This window comes from Durio zibethinus, chromosome 28 (genome assembly GCF_047325235.1).
Source record: "Durio zibethinus cultivar Kanyao isolate XHJ-2024 chromosome 28, ASM4732523v1, whole genome shotgun sequence".
NCBI classification, from domain to species: Eukaryota; Viridiplantae; Streptophyta; class Magnoliopsida; order Malvales; family Malvaceae; genus Durio; species Durio zibethinus.
Window position 1 is genome coordinate 4,157,084 of NC_143189.1, and position 19,207 is coordinate 4,176,290.

General features: G+C 33.3%; 2 protein-coding genes across 4 annotated transcripts; one reads left to right on the forward strand and one right to left on the reverse strand.

Moving 5' to 3' along the window:
• Positions 1-843: 843 nt before the first annotated feature.
• On the forward strand, positions 844-17,104 carry LOC111280909 (4-coumarate--CoA ligase 1-like). 3 transcript variants are annotated; one of them, XR_016334916.1, is made up of 6 exons: positions 844-1,947; positions 2,837-3,035; positions 3,153-3,366; positions 3,472-3,574; positions 14,737-14,864; positions 16,672-17,104. XR_016334916.1 is itself a non-coding variant. In XM_022868446.2 (5 exons), the coding sequence occupies exons 1-5, from the start codon at positions 940-942 to the stop codon at positions 16,786-16,788; spliced, it is 1,641 nt and encodes a 546-aa protein (XP_022724181.2). In that variant the 5' UTR covers positions 844-939; the 3' UTR covers positions 16,789-17,104. The 3 variants fall into 3 exon arrangements, 2 of the variants coding, with proteins under 2 accessions (XP_022724181.2, XP_089612932.1); XM_022868446.2 differs by lacking the exon at positions 14,737-14,864; XM_089756806.1 differs by lacking the exons at positions 3,472-3,574; positions 14,737-14,864; positions 16,672-17,104 and having other exon boundaries at positions 3,153-3,370.
• Positions 17,105-17,194: 90 nt separating this feature from the next.
• LOC149510663 (small polypeptide DEVIL 22-like) lies at positions 17,195-18,660 on the reverse strand. Its single transcript, XM_089756807.1, has one exon. It carries the CDS (start codon positions 18,284-18,286, stop codon positions 18,110-18,112), a length of 177 nt encoding a protein of 58 aa, XP_089612933.1. The 5' UTR covers positions 18,287-18,660; the 3' UTR covers positions 17,195-18,109.
• Positions 18,661-19,207: the final 547 nt, after the last annotated feature.

Consider the following 19,207-nt stretch of genomic DNA (forward strand, 5'->3'; position numbering starts at 1 on the left):
AGACTGTCAAAGCTGTCACCCCTAATATGGTGGCCATAATGTTTGTTTTTGCAGGCCAATCCACCTATTCTTGACCCATTAACTGAATTCCTGTTGGTGTGCTGCCTTTTCTTCTTGACTTTGATTTTTTCAATTCAAAGATACTTAGGCATATATTTTATGTACATGAGTTGTTAAGTTGTCTATTATGTTTCGCTGATGCTTTTATTATTTTGGAAAAGCCTAAACAAGATCCAAGTAATACAATTATGACAGTAAAATTAAAAAATTCACATTGAATTCAGAATTTAATCTAATTAATTCATATAATTATTTTAAAAAATAATATTAAATAGTTTTGAAATTCAAATATGATTTTTTTTTCTTTGACTACGAGCTGTTTTTTACTAAAAAAAATCGCATTTCTTTTTTATTATCGAATTCGGGATTTGGAATTGGCCTGATAAAGAATAGGAGGTGGGCTTGATGAATATAAAACTATGAAAAGACTTCGAGCCTTCAGGAATTGAGATTGGGCTTTGGTTCCTGATGACTGCAACCACAGTTGCGGTAGGTGAAGGGGGGCAACGGTATGCATAAATTATAATGGTATTAGTAGGTAAAATGCCGTCTCGAGAAAGGCCACATCTCCTGAGTCAACTTTCCATCCTTCACAACCAAACATGGACCCCATCCCCCATCAAATCACCAACTCTCTGCATTTGTTCTCCAATTAACGAACACCACAATTTTTTCCTTCACCGTCTTTCCTACTTTAACCATCCAACTATCCCCGAAATCCCCTTTCTACCCTCCCCCAACCACCCTCACTAGTTTTGATCTACTTGCCTATGTCAATATCAATGCTAGCTATCATTTCCTCTCAGGCTCCTGATAACACACGAAGCCTAAAATTTTCAAGTTTCAACGCATTGTTTTTCTTTGCAGCTCAACTTCCCCATGTCCCAAATGGCACCCCAAGCAGAATTGCAACAAGAAGACATCATTTTTCGCTCAAAGCTTCCTGATATCTACATCCCTAAGCACCTTCCTTTACATTCATATTGCTTCCAGAACTTATCGAACGTTGCCACGAGGCCCTGTTTGATTAATGGGACGACAGGTAAAGTTTACACGTATGCTGAAGTTGAGCTTACAGCTCGCAGAGTCGGGTCAGCGCTCAACAAGCTTGGCATTCAACAAGGCCAAGTGATAATGCTTTTGTTACCAAACACTCCAGAGTTTGTCCTGTCATTTCTCGGCGCTTCATTCCGTGGCGCCATTGCCACAGCTGCCAACCCTTTTTTCACCCCAGCGGAGGTAGCAAAGCAAGCAAAAGCCTCCAACGCGAGGCTCATAATCACGCAAGCCAATTATGTTGACAAAGTAAAGGAATTTGCCCAAGACAACGATGTCAAGGTGATGTGCATTGACTCAGCCCCAGAGGGCTGTTTACATTTCTCTGAGTTAACTCAAGCTGACGAGAATTATCTCCCTGAAGTCGACATCGTTCCAGACGATGTCGTCGCACTACCCTATTCGTCGGGAACCACGGGACTCCCCAAAGGAGTGATGTTAACGCACAAAAGTTTAGTCACAAGCGTGGCGCAACAGGTCGATGGAGAAAACCCCAATTTGTGTTTCCACAGTGAAGATGTGATCTTATGTACTCTGCCCATGTTCCATATGTACGCCCTGAATTCTATTATGCTTTGCGGGCTACGTGTTGGTGCTGCAATTTTGATCATGCAGAAGTTTGAGATAGGGTTGTTGTTGGAGTTGATACAAAAATACAAAGTGACAATTGCTCCTATAGTGCCACCTATAGTTTTGGCCATTGCTAAGTCATCCGAAACTGATAAATATGACTTGTCTTCCGTAAGGATGTTGAAGTCCGGGGCCGCACCGTTGGGTAAAGAGCTTGAGGATGCTGTAAGAGCCAAGTTTCCTGGTGCCAAACTTGGGCAGGTACGGGAGTCAAATACTTTTACCTGTCTTTTTATTTCTGTGTTAGACTACTTACTTCCAACTAAAGTTTTGAAAATTCTTCACTCATAGGCTTTATTTTTTAGTTAAAATTTAGAAGAAAATTAAAATGATTTTCTTTTTTGGGGAAATATTTCGTTAGTTATATATACTATGCAAATCTGGAAAAACAACTTTCTTTTCCTTCTTTTTTCAAATTAGGAATGAGACATTTTCCTTCTCTCACGTTATAGTATTGTAAAAGAAGTCCTAAGTTTTAATATTAACCCACTAAGTGTATAATAAAAATAATAATAAATAATATTCTTAATTAATAAAATAAAATAAAAATAATCATAAATCCTTCACCAATCCCTCCACATAAAATCGCAAAAAAAAATACTATTATGAAAAGCATTGATTTGGTCTTCAAGGACAGCACCAGCACTTATCCTATATATCTATATATATATATATATATATATATACACACGTGTGTGTATGTATTTATTTCTTATGTTCATATTGTAGGGTCGAGCTATGATGTGGAAGTTCCACTAAACATGATATAATGGATATTCAAAGATTATAGCCTAGGCAACCATCACTTGCCTAAGTCTCTTGACCAACACATCTATAAGAAACTTTACTACTCCACTGATAATCATTTTTGTTTTTCACATAATTAATTCTGACGGTGTTGGCTGACCAGCCTCCTCTTGTTTTGTTGCCGTTAGTTTGGTATCTTTGGCTTTTTTATCCCCATAGAAAGAACCAAAAAAAAAAAGAAAGGGTTTTAATTCAACAACCTTGGATGAGACCTAATTTAATTGAATGTGAATGTGATGAGTCGACATGATGGACCGGGTTTTAATTGAAAAGCGGTTTGCAGGGGTATGGAATGACAGAAGCAGGACCAGTTCTAGCAATGTGCTTGGGATTTGCTAAAGAACCATTTGAAATGAAATCCGGGGCTTGTGGGACTGTGGTAAGGAACGCAGAAATGAAAATTGTTGATCCTGACACCGGTTCCTCGCTACCACGAAACCTGTCTGGAGAGATTTGCATTAGAGGAGATCAGATCATGAAAGGTAAATCAGTAAAAACAAAAACAGAAAATGCCTTTGCCATATATTCTGTACTGAAATGAATTTTACACAAAATTTGAATTTTAAATAAAACATGAACAACGTTGTTGAATGGTCCAGGATACCTTAATGACCCTGAGGCCACCGCTAGGACCATTGACAAAGATGGCTGGTTACATACTGGAGATATTGGTTACATTGATGAAGATGATGAACTCTTCATCGTTGACCGATTGAAGGAATTGATCAAATACAAGGGTTTGCCGGTTGCTCCTGCTGAGCTTGAAGCCATGCTCATTGCCCACCCTGATATCATTGATGCTGCCGTGGTCGCGTAAGTTAAATAATAATCGATGTTTTGTAGTATTATATATAATTAGTTTCTTGGTTTGATATTTTCTGGCTTACTTAAATACTAATTTATATCTGAAATTTTCAGCATGAAGGATGAAGCGGCTGGAGAAGTTCCTGCTGCATTTGTGGTGAGATCAGACAAATCACAAATCAGTGAGGATGAAATCAAGAAGTACATTTCAAAACAGGTAATTTAAATCAAATTTTACTAATTTAGAACATATCGTTCTGGTAGAACTTAGAAGTAACACTAAATTAAGTAATACAAATATATTAATATTGATTATTGTTGTAGACACCAATTTTGTCGGGTCTACTGTTTTAATAATAATAATAATAATAATAATAATAATTTAAAATAAAATATTAATTATTAATTATATAAAAAAAACACAAAAAAATAAAAAAAAAAAGAGAAAAAAACAAAAAATAGGGTGGCTGGCTTGTTGTCGCCCCCGACCAGCCACCCTACATCCCTCTGATCAGCCCCCACACTCACTAGCCTACAGCCATTTACAGCCATCCTACAATCACCTAAATCCCCTTTTGAACCCATTCAAATACGAATTTGAACCCCTTCTAAAAAGAAAACCCTCTCGAACCCCTTTCAACCTCTCTCTCAGAGATCACTTCTCGAAATCTTTCGGACAGTTCTTCACCTCCAAACACACTGCTTACAATACCCTCTCGGACACCCAGACACACCAAAGAAAATCCTTCAACCCACACCAACCACGAAAACAGAAACACAAAAACAAAAACAAAAAAAAAAGTCAAACAGTCCTCCTCGTAAGGAGGAACCTCAGCTCCAGAAAGCCCTATAAACAAGCAAAGAAATCATCAGTGTCTTTTTCATAAAAAAAAAAAAAAAGAGAGAAAGAGAAAGGAAACAGAAACTTTGAGCCCTGATCTATGCTGATCGGGGCTGTTTCTGGTAAAATAGACGTCGGATCTGGGAAGATCTCGTTGAAAGAAGCTTCTGAAAAAAATTTGAAAATTTTTTGGCCATCGACGACCACCGTCGGTGGCAGCCAGTGCGGTGCTTCGATGACCGGACGACAAGACTACTGGAGCTTTCCCCCAGAGCTCTCTTTCTCTTTCTTTTTTTTTTTTTCTGAAAACAAAAACCAAATGAAAAAAAAAAATTTTCGGTTATATATAATGGATTAAGAAGCAAAACAACGTCGTTTCAGTCAAGGAGGATCTACGAGTTGACTCGGATCCGACCCAGGATCCGCGTAACCCAACATGTGGACCTACTCTCCCAATGACCGTTGACCGGTCCGATTTAGGAAAAAAAAATTTTTTTTTGAATTTTTAAAATTTTTTTTATATTATTATTTTTGTTATTTTAAGTATATTTTTATATTTATGCATGATAAATTTATAAATTTGTTAAAATAAATGTTTAATTGTTTTAATAATAATAAAATTAAAAACAAGTAATAATTAAAAATATACTAAAATGCTCAAAAAAAAATTTTTTATTATTTTTCTTGCCTAAATGTTGGAGGGAATAAAAATATTTTTCTAAAAATAATTCCGCCTAGATGTTGGAGAATTATTGTTAATAATTTTTCATAAAAAAATATATATAAGAAATTTTTAATTAGTTTTCAAAAGTTATAAAAAATTGAACCTGCTCCGAAAGTCTGCCTAGATGATGGAGATTTTTAGAGATGTTCGTATTTTACTTAAACCTTAAATACTAATTTTTAATTTTCAAAATCCTAAGTTTCTAAAACCCCCTAAAACCCAAAATCCCCTTAAATTCCAAAATCTTAAAATCCGAAATCCTTAAAATCAAAACCCCCCCCCAAAATCCAAAATCCTAAACCTTTAAACTCTTAAATCCAAACCTCAAAATCCAAAATCTCTAAAATCCAAGCCTTTAAATCAAAACCTCAAACCTCAAAAGCCAAACCCTAAAATCTCCAAACATTAAAATCAAAATCCTAAACCTTCCATATCCTAAAATTCAAGCTTTAAAACCCTCTAAACCTTAAAACCAAACCTTCAAAACCTCTAATCAAGCCCTCACTCAAAACCTCCTAAAAATCCTAAGGATACGTGTGAAAATTCTATTTAAAGCAATTTGTTCCCGAATGTTGCCTAGATGATGGGGTATTTAGGAAATTTTACTTCGTTAAGTCTTTTCATATGATTTCTTAATTTGCTTTAATAATAAGATTAATGAATAAAAAGTATAATAAAAAATTAGGATCTTAAATATAAACAGTCGCACCTAAGCTCTACTTAGATGTTGGAGAGTTGGGGTGGTCTCATTATACTTAAGAATCCAACTATTAAATTGCATTTCATTTCTCATAACATTCATTAGCATACATACGTTAGCATGTTATTATCAATAATTGTCTGCATTATTTTATCTTTAATTTACTGTTTGATAATAAAATATTTATAATAAAAAGAATAATACTTTTAAAAAAAATTTGTGATATTATAAAATAAAATAAAAATAACATTCCGAAAGAAAAAATTCTTAGTACTCTGCCTAGATGTTGGAGAGTCACTAACAATTATTTTCTATAAAGATTGTTATTTCATTTTAAGGATTATTGTGTTAAATCTTAAGCGAAAAGAGTTATTTCAAATTCTGCCTAGATATTGGAGAATTTTAAGATAATTCTTTAACTTAAAGATTTTATCAATATTTCTAAATAAAAATTTTAGCAAAAATATTTTTTTAAAAATGAAGGAAATTAGTTTTAAATTTCAAGTCAAAATCATTTTTATCCAACACTGAAAATAACGCATAGTTGAATGGTACCAATTTATGGGCGTTGTGGGGGTGCTAATCCTTCCCCACACGTAACTGACTCCCGGACGCAACCTGATTATTCGTAGACCAAAATTTATCTTTTTGATAAACCTTAAACCCATTTTTATAGTTTTATTAAAAAGATAAACTTTTGGGTGGCTAATCACACCCTAACAAAGATTGGTGGCAACTCATCCCCTTTTATTTTTCTCGATTTTAAAAAACTCGTTTTACGTCTGACGGTCCCAAAACCGTTACGACAGCTTGACGACTCCCCTGGAGACTTATTTGAGAGTCAGGCCAAAATTTTAATTATGCGCTATTGATGATGGTTGGATTTAATTGATTTTATTTGATATTTAATTTAATTTCTTTTATTTTATTTTTTGAAAACATTCAAGTTAATAAATAAAATAAATTGTATGATAGTTATTAATTTATTTTGATTTTGTGGTTATGATTTATTCATTTTATTTTGATTAATACATTGCTTTACACACACTTTGCATATTCACTCGCATGCATGAGCTTTATACCCGAGGTCCATCCCTTTTAAGAGGAAATGAAGTAGCTACGCTCTCGTGAGGTGATAACCTCCGTATTTGCTAGCAAAATACTTTCACTCAGATTGAACCATTTTCGTTAATAACTTATAATGGGCGAGGATCGGAGAACCTTACTAGTTTATAATGGACGATGATGTGAGGAATAGTCTGGGAACCTTTAGACATATAAATTCTAACCCAGCATATCGTGAGCCATAGGAAGCCTACCTAGGATAGAGCCAGGCCACCTTTTTAGAAAATTACCAAAAATTAGGACATTATACATTATATTATTTGGTTGTATGGTTGTTATGTTATTTTTCTTACTTGTTTGTTTTGAATTCTCGAGTCATTTTATTTTTTTATTTTATATATTCTTTGATTGTGTGCATTATATTTGAATATGTGGTATTTATTTTAGGTCAATCATTGAAAAGACAAAAAAAAACAAAGGAACATTTTCAAAGATTAAAGATTTTTCTTAAATCTTTTGTTTATTGGTCGAATAAAGACTAATTTTCAAGCCTTATTTATTTCATTTTTCCTTCTCAAAACAAAAAAATTTTGTATTTTATTTCATCTTTCGCATTTCATACATCGTAATAAATGATACATGTATCTCATCCCATGCGCATTATAATAAGATAATACGTGCATTTCATCCCATCCATATCAATAGGTAACACATGCATTTTACTTCATGCACATGCATCCCATGCACTTCTTGATAAGTAGTGCATGCATTCTATCTCGTTACGTATCTTAAGGCAGTGTTTATCTTGTTAAGCCAGCACAACATATGCATTGCATTTCATACATACGGTAGGTCCGTGCATTTCATATAAGTATGTTGCATTAGTCATAAAAATACTCTCACCATTCATGTAAATAGGTCATTGCGTTTCATGCATATAGATTCATGAATAATAAAGTCGTATGAAACATACATTATGTTTCATATCCCACCATTCTTGCAACATGACATTGCATTTTTTGCATACACATTCATGGTTGACGAAAATTTTTATTTGGATCTTTGTACATATAAAAATCTATTGTCATAAGTATATATGCATTTCGTGACATTCTCATGTTCATGTATTCATAAACATACTTTGTGTGTCTTTATTTTTGTGATATTCATTCAATAAGGGTAATAGTCTAAAATTTTTTGTCTAAGTTCTGAAATAAAATGCCTGTCTTGGTGGGAATTAGAGTGACAAAAATGAGAGATCAATTGGAAGCAATGATTAGTGCTTTGAAGTTGAATCAAGAGGAATTATGGCTTGCACGTCATGCATCATCTGTTTGAATTCATTATTTTTCATGTCAGCTAAGGACAAGGAATAATAATTGTAAATATACTGTCATTAAACCTTCGAAGCAATTTTTCTTTATATAATAGAATTCATGCCATGCATTTTTGACTTCTGGTAATTAATAAAAGGTTCAAGGATAGCTATTCTAGGAAACGAGATCAGTTGAGTTTGCATACTTATAGCACTCGAGTCAGTACCAGAATCATGAAAATAAAGATGCCAGTCAAATGAACAGAGTAGAAAAGACCTAAAGAGAGATCGGTGAAACAGTTACGAAAATACAACAAAACATGAACAAACAACTGACAGAATTAAAACAGATGATAGTGGAATTGATGAAAAGAAAAAGAGTTGTTGAGATGCACAGGATAAGGGAGGAAACAGCTATCGAGACACCATTGTATCCATATGGGTTCACATATGTTCAAGATCCCTATGTGTCATAGGTACCCCCAACAACTTGTCAACCTTATAGTGGCCACTTTGCCAAGTTACCATTAGTTCAGACAAATGTCAATCCTGGGCATACTCCTCACAACTTCATAATTGTGCCTAATGTGGATGATCATAAAAAATTGAAAAAATTGAAAAAGGTGCCAGATCCATCAAAAGATATAATGATGAAAGATAAGTATGATCTGTTGGAAGGAAGATTGAAAGCAATTGAAAGCCATGATGTGTGCGAGAATGTTGACGCTAGTGAACTTAGTTTAGTACCTGATCTTATTATTCCATCAAAATTCAAAGCCCTAGATTTTAAAAAGTATAACGGAACTGGATGTCTTAAAATACATTTAGCTCAATACTGTCACAAAATGGTTGGGTACGCTAGTGATGAAAAGCTGTTTATTCATGTCTTTCAAAAAAGTTTGACTAGGGCAGCAGCTAATTGGTATCATAGTTTGAAAAATAGTCAAATTTGTACTTGGAAAGATTTATCCTAGGCATTCTTGAAGCAATACCAGTATATGTTAGAGTTGGCTTCGAATCGATTAACCCTCCAAAATATGAGAAAGAACCCCAATGAGAGCTACAAAAAATATACTGTTAGATGAAAAAATATGGCATCACAGGTACAATCACCTCTTACCAATAGAGAGTTGAATTTCCTGTTTGTGGATACCCTTTTTTTTTCCTATTATGATAAGTTGATCAGCAATACTTCATTAGAGTTTACGAATTTATTGTTTACTGTGGGTAGAATTGAGGATGAGATAAGAAGAAGAAGAATTATAGATACTGGTGATGAAAAAATAAGAGATATTTTTGTAAAACAAGCTCAAGAAATAATTGTTAAAGGGTAAAATGAGAGAAATCCCACCATGATGTAGAAAAATCCAACGGATGATTATTCACAATGGTTACCATATTGTCCCTAACCAATTTTTTCAATCGATGATTTTCCTCGACCACTTCATATGTGTGCTCAAATTCTTTCACCACGAATAGAACCAAGGATCAACTTAAGTCATTCACAGAGTCGTAAGAGAAAGAGAGCCAAAGCGTATCATTCACTGTCAATACCTTACGCTGAGCTCTTTACTTTACTGATAGAGAATCATATGATCTTTGTTATTCTTGCAAGATTCAGAAAGCCTTCGTATCTGAAATGGTATGATCCTAATGCTAAATGTGAATTTCATGATAGAGTTAAGGGGCATTTCATAGAAGATTGTACTATCTTCAAGGATAAAGTTCAAGCTTTGATCGACGCAGATGATGCAAAGTTTAAAGAGCTAGTTGGTAGTTTTAATGATTGATAGTAGTAAAGTTGCAAGTTAGTGATGCTAAAGTTGAAACATCAAGGGGAAAACTTTTGTTTATGTAACTTTGAATATCATCTCAAGAGTATGATCAAAATGATAAATTTTTTTTGGGTCAAGTTCTAAGGTTTGCATTGCATGAGTAAACATTGTGCATCATAGTATTTTATTTCGTGTAAGTTTTGATATATAGTTGGTTTTTTTTTTAAAAAAAAAGAGAAAAGATGTTAGATATGAATAAAGCCCCATGTGATTAAGTGCCAAGGCTAGAGAAATGTTTAAAAAAATAACAAAAAAAAAAAAAAGAATTTTTGAGTCTAAGATGAATTGGCGATCACTATTAAAAAATTTTCAAATACCTAAATGCCAATCTGCTCATTCAGTTGACCCATTTCATCAGTCATGCCCCTTTGATAACCCTGAATTCGGATTTATGAACCTTATTGATATTGTTGTTATATCAAAAGGCAATTTTCTTTTCTAAGGCAATGAACAAATGAAATAGCCATTGAAAAAATGTGTGGTTCCTAAAAAATCAAGTCTATATGACTTTCTTTTTTTGAAATTCAAATGTGATAATTTGATATGACAAGATTATGCTGCAGTTTCAAAATTTTCAAATCCAAGTCTTGTAAAATGCACTCAAGCATACTACATTTTAGCTTTTTATCCCAAAATTAACCCGATCCTTTGTCTTGAGGTATATTTGTCAGAAAAGAAATACCTCATTACCTCTAAGGCAACTTAAGTTATGATTAACCTTTTTGTTCTCTTTTTGTGGAGTAACTTAGATCATTTGATACCTTAAACATGTTTACCCCACATAATCTTTTTCTTATCCATTTCATATGACCTTTCTCTTGTAATTACTTTCATTATGGGTGGTTTGCTAAAATGGGACATCTTCCATGAAACGTGTTACTGACAAAATGAATCTAGGTGTAAGCTATGGGGGCATAACAAAATAACAACAAAAAAAAGAAAAAATAGGTTATGACATCATGCACTAAAAAATTTGAGCAAATCCAAAAAGGTCATGACAAAGTCAAGGTTTTGAAAAAAAAAAAAAAACCAAAAAAAATTTCTTGAGATTAAAAAGAAAAATACCTTTTTTCCCAAGTTCATTATCCTAAAGAGTAGTATTCAATTTAAGTGTTTATGCTTGAAGTGACAAATGGCCATCTTTCATTATCTCTTCACAAAAATAAAAATTTATCTCTTGTTACCCTTTTGAGCCTAATTGAATTCTTTCAAAATAAACTGTAACTAAGGATCACCTTTCATATTGGAGGAAAAAAATGCGTTTGAAGGATAAGAATGAGAATGTCCAATGAAATCTCATATGATAGGGGCACAAACCCAATATAAAACTTCATAAAAGTTTTGAATCCACTCAGTGAAAGGATGCAAAAAAAAAAAAAAGAAAGAAAGAATAAAAAAAAAAGTGAATGAGTGGAAAGCATAAAATAGAATATATCTTAGAGTGTATCCTTCCAATGAAAAATGATCCTTAGCTTCAAATACCGTTAAATACTTATTTTGGGCCTTTTTATCCTTTTCTTTGGCAACCATGAACCTTAACCTACATTACAACCTTTGAAAAGTCCATATTGGATCAGGTATGAAAGCTTAAACTTGAAGAGTTTCTCTTGAAAAAATAAACATGAATTTTTTAGTTTTCTTTTTTGAAAAAAAAAATTCTTTTCCTCTTTTGGATTAGATTTGAATTCTTAAGTGCATGGTTGTAAAAAAAAAAAAAAGAAAGAGAAAAATAGAAATAAAAATGGCTCTAGGGTGAAAACCCTCAAAAGGGCAGTCTAGAGCCAACCCTGAAAAGTCACTCCTAATGCTAAGTATGGTGGATGCTAAACAAAAATAAAGCCAAACCTTTTGAAAGATCTGAAATATCAAAGTCATAGAAGTTTGAGATGGGTTGATTATTCCTAAATAACCTTTTAAAATCTCAAGCCCTTACAACTGATCTTGACATATATCAAAATGTCGCATTTGGAGACTAAAAAAAATATTGAATATGTTTGATTTTCAAGGAATTCGTGCTTTTAGAAAAGCTTGTGTTTCATTTGTGAGCTTACATGCCTTTTTCACTCCCTTCAAGGATTGGAACCTTTTGAATCAACATCGCTATCTATAAAACTATTACATCCATTTGGAAAGAAAATCCTCACCTTTTTCATTTTTGATAGGGATCGCCAAATTTTTTAAAAAAAAAGGAAAAAAACTTTAAGCCCAGTTTATCTAGCCATCAATAAGGTTTTAAGCCCAGTTTATCTGGCCATCAATAAAAATTTAAGCCCAGTTTATCTGGCCATCAATGAAAATTTAAGTCCAGTTTATCTGGCCTCAAATGAAGTTTTAAGCTCAGTTTATCTGGCCATTAATGAAGCTTAAGCCCAGTTTATCTAGCCATCAATGACATTTAAGCCCAGTTTATCTGGCCATCAATAAAATTTTAAGCCTAGTTTATCTGACCATCAATGAGGTTTTAAGCCCAATTTAGTTGGCCTTCAATGAATTTAAGCCCAGTTTATTTGGCCCCAAAAGAAGTTTTAGAGTTTCAAAATTCTATCCAGAATAAAAATTCTCGATGCATAACCTTTTGAAAGATCTTGCATTTGCATTACTTGTATCATGATAAAGACATTTAACCTAAAAAAAATTAAGATATTCAAATTTGCATCGCTCATCTGTGCATCATGAAAGGGATATTTTCATTTGCATCACTTACATCTGTACCACAAGAAAGACATTCGCATTTGTATCACTTGTATTTGCACTCGCACAAGATATTTGCATTTGCACCATAAGAAAATTCGTATTTGCACTACCATGGCATCCGCATCATAAGAAAAGGAATTTGTAAGAGCATTTACATGAAAAGAACATTGTCATTGTCAAATATAGTTAAATCAAGCATTCGCATTCTTGCATTTGCATTGAGATTTGTATTTTTATCAACATTTCCATTAGCATCATTTGATCAAGATAGACATTTGTATCATTGGTTGCATTCATTAACTCTGATTGAAAAAAATATATTTTAAAAAAAATAAAATTTTTAAAGTTTCATTGCCTCTGATTATGAGGAGCATTTAAAAATTTTGAGATTTATAAGACCTCCGCGCATAATCTCTAAAAGCCTCTGCGCATGACTTTCAAGATTAAAAGATTTTTAAATTTTTAAAGTTTCATTGCCTCTGATTATGAAGAGCATTTAAAGATTTTAAAATTTGTAAGACCTCCGGGCATAATCTCTAAAAGACTCTGCGCATAACTTTCAAGATTAAAAGATTTTCAAATTTTAAAGTTTCATCGCCTCTGATTATGAGGAACATTTAAAGATTTTGAGATTTGTAAGACCTTCGGACATAATCTCTAAAAGCCTCTGCGCATGACTTTCAAGATTAAAAGATTTTCAAAATTTAAAGTTTCATCGCCTCTGATTATAAGGAGCATTTAAAGATTTTGAGATTAGTAAGACCTCCAAGCATAATCTCTAAAAGCTTTTACGCATAACTTTCAAGATTAAAAAATTTTAAAATTTTAAAGTTTCATTGCCTCGATTATGAGGAGCATTCAAAGATTTTGAGATTTATAAGACCTCCGGACATAATCTCTAAGATCTCTAGACATAATTTTTAAGACCTCTTGACATGATTTTTAAGACCTCCGGACATAATTTTGATTCACAGTGTTATCTCGATCGATTCTTTATCTTTTAACTTGTAATGTTATTCCAATCGATTCTGTAAGACCTCTGGGCATGATTTATAAGACCTCTGGGCATAAATTTGATTCGCGGTGTTATCCCAATCAATTTTTTATCTTTTGACTTACGGTGTTATCTCAATCAATTCTGTAAGACATCCGGGCATGATTTTTAAGACTTTCGAGCAATTCTGTAAGACCTCCGGATGTGATTTGTAAGATTTTCGGGCATAAATTCGATTCGTGATATTATCTCAATCGATTTATTATTTTTCGACTTGTGGTATCATCCCAATCGTTTTGTGTTTTTAAAAACAAAAAAAAAAATGATTCGGATAAAATCGTTGTCTTTGTCTTTGTCCTATTCCTGATTCTCAGTAATGTGTAAAGAGTGGCAGCTGTAGACATCGATTTTGTCCGGATTTACTGTTTTAATTTTAATAATAATAATAATAATTTAAAATAAAATAATAATTATTAATTATATAAAAAAACAAAAAAAAATAAAAAAAAAGAGAAAAAAATAAAAAGTAGGGTGGCTGGCTTGCTGTCGCCCCCGACGAGCCATTCTACAGCCCTCTGACCAGCCCCCATACTCATCAACCTACAGCCACTTACGGTTACCCTACAATCACCTAGATCCCCTTTTGAACCCATTCAAATACGGATCTGAACCCCTTCTAAAAAAAAACCTTCTCGAACCCTTTTCAACCTCTCTCTCGGATATCCCTTCTCTAAATCTTTCAGACAATTCTTCACCTCCAGACACACTACCTACAATACCCTCTCGGACACCTAGACACACCAAAGAAAATCCTTCAACCCACACCAACCACGAAAATAGAAACACAAAAATAGAAACAAAAAAAAAAGTCAAACAGTCCTCCCCGTAGGGAGGAACCTCAGCACCAGAAAGTCCTGTAAACAAGCAAAGAAATCATCAGTGTCTTTTTCATAAAAAAAAAAGAGAGAAAAAGAAAGGAAACAGAAACTTTGAGCCTTGATCTACGCTGATCGGAGCTGTTTCTGGTAAAACGAACATCGGATCTAGGAAGATCTCGTTGAAAAAAACTTCTGAAAAACTTCTAAAACGGTGGCCGGACGGCGAGACTGCTGGAGCTCTCCCCCCAGAGTTCTCTCTCTCTCTTTCTCTTTTTTTTTTTTTGAAAACAGAAACCAAATGAACAAAATTTTTTTTTTTGGTTATATATAAAGGATTAAGAAGCAGAACGACGTCGTTTCGATCAAGGAGGATCCGCGCATTAACCCGGATCTGATCCGGGATCCGCGCAACCCGACCCGTGGACCCGCTCACCTAACGATTGTTGACCAGTTCGGTTCAGGTAAAAATTTTTTTTTTTTGAATTTTTTGAATTTTTTTATATTATTATTTTTGTTATTTTAAGTATATTTTTATATTTATGCATGATAAATTTATAAATTTGTTAAAATAAATGTTTAATTGTTTTAATAATAATAAAATTAAAAACAAGTAATAATTAAAAATATACTAAAATGCTCAAAAAAAATTTTTTTTATTATTTTCTCTGCCTAGATGTTGGATGGAATAAAAACATTTTTCTAAAAATAATTTCGCCTAGATGTTGGAGAATTATTGTTAATAATTTTTCATAAAAAATATATATAAGAAATTTTTAATTAGTTTTCAAAAGTTATAAAAAATTGAACCTGCTCTAAAAGTCTGCCAAGATGATGGAGATTTTTAGAGATGTTTGCGTTTTACTTAAACCTTAAATACTAATTTTTAATTTTCAAAATCCTAAGTTTCTAAAACCCCCTAAAACCCAAAATCCCCTTAAAATCCAAAATCTTAAAATCTGAAACCTTAAAATCCAAACCCCAAAATCCAAACTTTTAAAATCCGAAATCCTTAAAATCAAAACCCCCCCAAAATTCAAAATCTCTAAAATCCAAGCCTTTAAATCAAAACCTCAAACCTCAAAACCCAAACCCCAAAATCTTCAAACACTAAAATCAAAACCCTAAACCTTCCATATCCTAAAATTCAAGCTTTAAAACCCTCTAAACCTTAAGACCAAACCTTCAAAACCTCTACTTAAGCCCTCACTCAAAACTTCCTAAAAATCCTAAGGATACGTGTAAAAATTTTATTTGAAGCAATTTGTTCCCAAATGTCGCCTAGTTGATGGGATATTTAAGAAATTTTACTTCGTTAAGTCTTTTCATACGATTTCTTAATTTGCTTTAATAATAAGATTAATGAATAAAAAGTATAATAAAAAATTGAGATCTTAAATATAAACAGTCGTACCTAAGCTCTGCCTAGATGTTGGAGAGTCGGGGTGGTCTCATTATATTTAAGAATCCAACTATTAAATTGCATTTCATTTCTCATGACATTCATCAGTATACATACATTAGCATGTTATTATCAATAATTGTCTACATTATTTTATCTTTAATTTATTGTTTGATAATAAAATATTTATAATAAAAAGAATAATAATTTTAAAAAAAATTTTGTGATATTATAAAATAAAATAAAAATAACATTCCGAAAAAAAAAATTTTTAGTACTCTGCCTAGATGTTGGAGAGTCATTAACAATTATTTTTTATAAAGATTGTTATTTCATTTTAAGGATTATTGTGTTAAATCTTAAGCGAAAAGAGTTATTTCAAATTCTGCCTAGATGTTAGAGAATTTTAAGATGATTCTTTAACTTAAAGATTTTCTCAATATTTCTAAATAAAAATTTTAGCAAAAATATTTTTTTAAAAACGAAGGAAATTAGTATTAAATTTCAAGTCAAAATCATTTTTATCCAACACTGAAAATAGCGCATAGTTGAATGGTACCAATTTATGGGCGTTGTGGGGGTATTAATCCTTCTCCACACGTAACCGACTCCCGGATCCAACCTGGTTATTCGTAGACTAAAATTTATCTTTTTGATAAACTTTAAACCCGTTTTTATAGTTTTATTAAAAAGATAAACTTTTGGATGATCAATCACATCCTAACAAAAATTGATGGTGACTCCTCTCTTTTTATTTTTCTCGATTTTAAAAAATTTATTTTACGTCTGACGATCCCAAAACCGTTACTACAATTGTCTCGGTGAACGGTGACGTGAATATACTACTAATATACTCTGCAATGGTGCAGGTTGTGTACTACAAAAGAATCAGTCGTGTGTTCTTCATTGAAGCCATCCCAAAGTCACCATCAGGCAAAATTTTGAGAAAGGAATTGAGAGCTAAACTTTCTATTGGAAACTGTTGAAACCTGTTTCCACATCCCCCATTTCCATGGTAGTTTGAAATAATACACCAGGAGTGCAGGGGACCCTGTTATAAGGAAATGGGACTGCTGATATATGTTCCTCCAATCTGGCTATAAAACGCGAGTTTGGAAAGAATGTAAATTATGAGATAAAGAATTCATTTTGCTAGAAGACATATATAATTGTTTAATATCCTGTTTTTTTGTTTTTTCTTTTTGGTAAATGGAAGAAGATGTAAGTTTCATTTATTTGTAAGAATATTATCTCATGGCATATTGTTTCGGATAAAGCAATTTGAATTCTTAACTACTCTTTAATTTCTAGTTTTTTCTATTTTTTTTATTAATTTTGTCTGCTCTGCTCCATTATGATCAATAAGTAGGCCAAAAGAACATTAATGATGCATGAAACAAAAAAATGTTCAACAAATTTAATAAAAAAAAGGTAGTAATCAAATTTGTGGAGTAGCTTTGTAAGCCAATGTTAGAATCCAAAAACTGACCAACTGGTCCTGAAATCCAAACTCCACTTGCATAAAACAGTTACCATGGAAAAGATTAAACAAAGAAAACTGTTCACTGTTTAGGTTGCTTGATGCCTTTTTGGGACACGCATGGCAAACATTAGATATAGAAGTTCACAATATATATTGCCAGGATGCAATATGCATTAACTATGCCTTAATCTTAGCACAATTACTGAGATTTAAGATATATGGTCCCCCAATTGTGCAAACAATAATTTTCAATCTGAAATCTCGCCATTCACTTATCTTGTTCATGCTTGGTTCCCAAATCCCAAACTTCTATCATCTCTTCAGGACAGACAATTAACATTTAATTCCATGTGCAGAAAAAAGCTGGCAAATCGAACAGACTCTTCCATGAAATTTATCAGATCCTACTATTATATATATACTCACAGCTCACAGATTACTTTGTAGCACTTCCCCAATTACCCAAAAAGGATTCAGAGGGTTGGGTAAGTGAAGGAAAAAGAAAAAAGTACTATACTTTCAAAAGGCATAATACCGAGTTACATTTAACCTTAACAGCAACAGGCAAACAGCTATTGATATAACATATACCAACTCCATCGATATCATGATTATTGTCAGCTTGGTGAAAAAGCAAAAGTGCGGCATTAAACTTCTCCTGTCCCCCTCAAAACCCAATAGGATTACGCCAATCAGGCCAAAAAGACAAAAGGAAACTAGGAGAAAATTGTAGATATACCACACTATAGCCCCATAGAACCAAACAGGATTAACATTGATTGATGAAGCCTATAATTTGAGGAAGGGTGTGCGTTTGTTGCCTGCTAGTCATCACCATGGATGTACCAGCAAAGGAGCATAGTGGCACAGCGGCGCAGTATGTAGAGTCGAGCACGTTGCTGCTTAACCAAGGAAGCACACTTGGTGGAGAAACCATGTCCCTTTCTCTCTGCGGAGCCCTTGACTCCACAGTTGTATTGCTGGGACTGAAACTCTGCCATCGCTAATACAAAAGTATTTTACTAGATTTGCTAGAAAAAAAGCTCAAAGTAGAGCTTGAGGCCGTGTGGGTTACGGGTAAAGTATATATAAAATTACAATCCCAAAATCCAAGAAAGGTTAACTGGACTATGAAGGAAGCAAGTGAACATGGTCAGGTTCAAAAACTGAGGGATTTGCATTTGCATGGAAGATGCAGCATAGTTTTCTATACAAAGGGGGAGTGAACGTGGTCTTTAGGCTTTTATTGCCTCTGGGTTCAAATACCATCCCATTACCTGTAACACCTTCCTGATAATTAATAATTATTAATTAACTAATGTGGATTAGAGAAGTGGCAAAGGTGAGCATGAAAAGTGGAGAGCTGTTTAATGAAGACAAGGCAAGGGGTTTGGCTTATGGGAACAGTGTCACGGCAAGATGGCCTCAATTTTGAGGCAGGAAGTTGGTTTGGTTGGATTACTTAGATTTTCTCCACCGTGGGTCATACGCCCAACTCTCTCTCTCTCTGCTTCGTATGCGCACAACTAACAAGTTTTTCCCACTTTGAAAGAATAAAATCTTGAGCAAGTTTTTTGTCCTCCAAATTATGGAAATATCCCTGAATGAAAGACGTGGAAATCAATCTCTCAGAATCCAAGTATTATATCATTGGAGGTGAAAGAATCAAAAGACCAACTGAATTTCTTGATTCATAAAATATTGTACAGCTGAGTTTGCTTTAAGTAAAAGATCACAAGAACTCTGAGCAGGTTCTTTGCGAGGAAACCAACAGTTATCAGACTAACATTACTCTGTTGACTATACAGTGATGATGCATGCTTGCTTGCCTAGACAGCTCAAGCTAACGTTTTCAGAGTATATTGCATGATCATTCGAACATATTTGGATACGGAATATTTTATCCTTTCCAAGTATCACCG

What these genes read in the sequence shown, in the direction of transcription:
- LOC111280909 (XM_022868446.2), top strand. Translation starts at nt 940, where the DNA reads ATGTCCCAAATGGCACCCCAAGCAGAATTGCAACAAGAAGACATCATT. An exon ending in CTGGTGCCAAACTTGGGCAG is followed by an intron (nt 1,948 to 2,836) that starts GTACGGGAGTCA and finishes AGCGGTTTGCAG; the next exon opens with GGGTATGGAATGACAGAAGC. An exon ending in AGGAGATCAGATCATGAAAG is followed by an intron (nt 3,036 to 3,152) that starts GTAAATCAGTAA and finishes TGAATGGTCCAG; the next exon opens with GATACCTTAATGACCCTGAG.
- LOC149510663 (XM_089756807.1), bottom strand. Translation starts at nt 18,286, where the DNA reads ATGGCAGAGTTTCAGTCCCAGCAATACAACTGTGGAGTCAAGGGCTCC.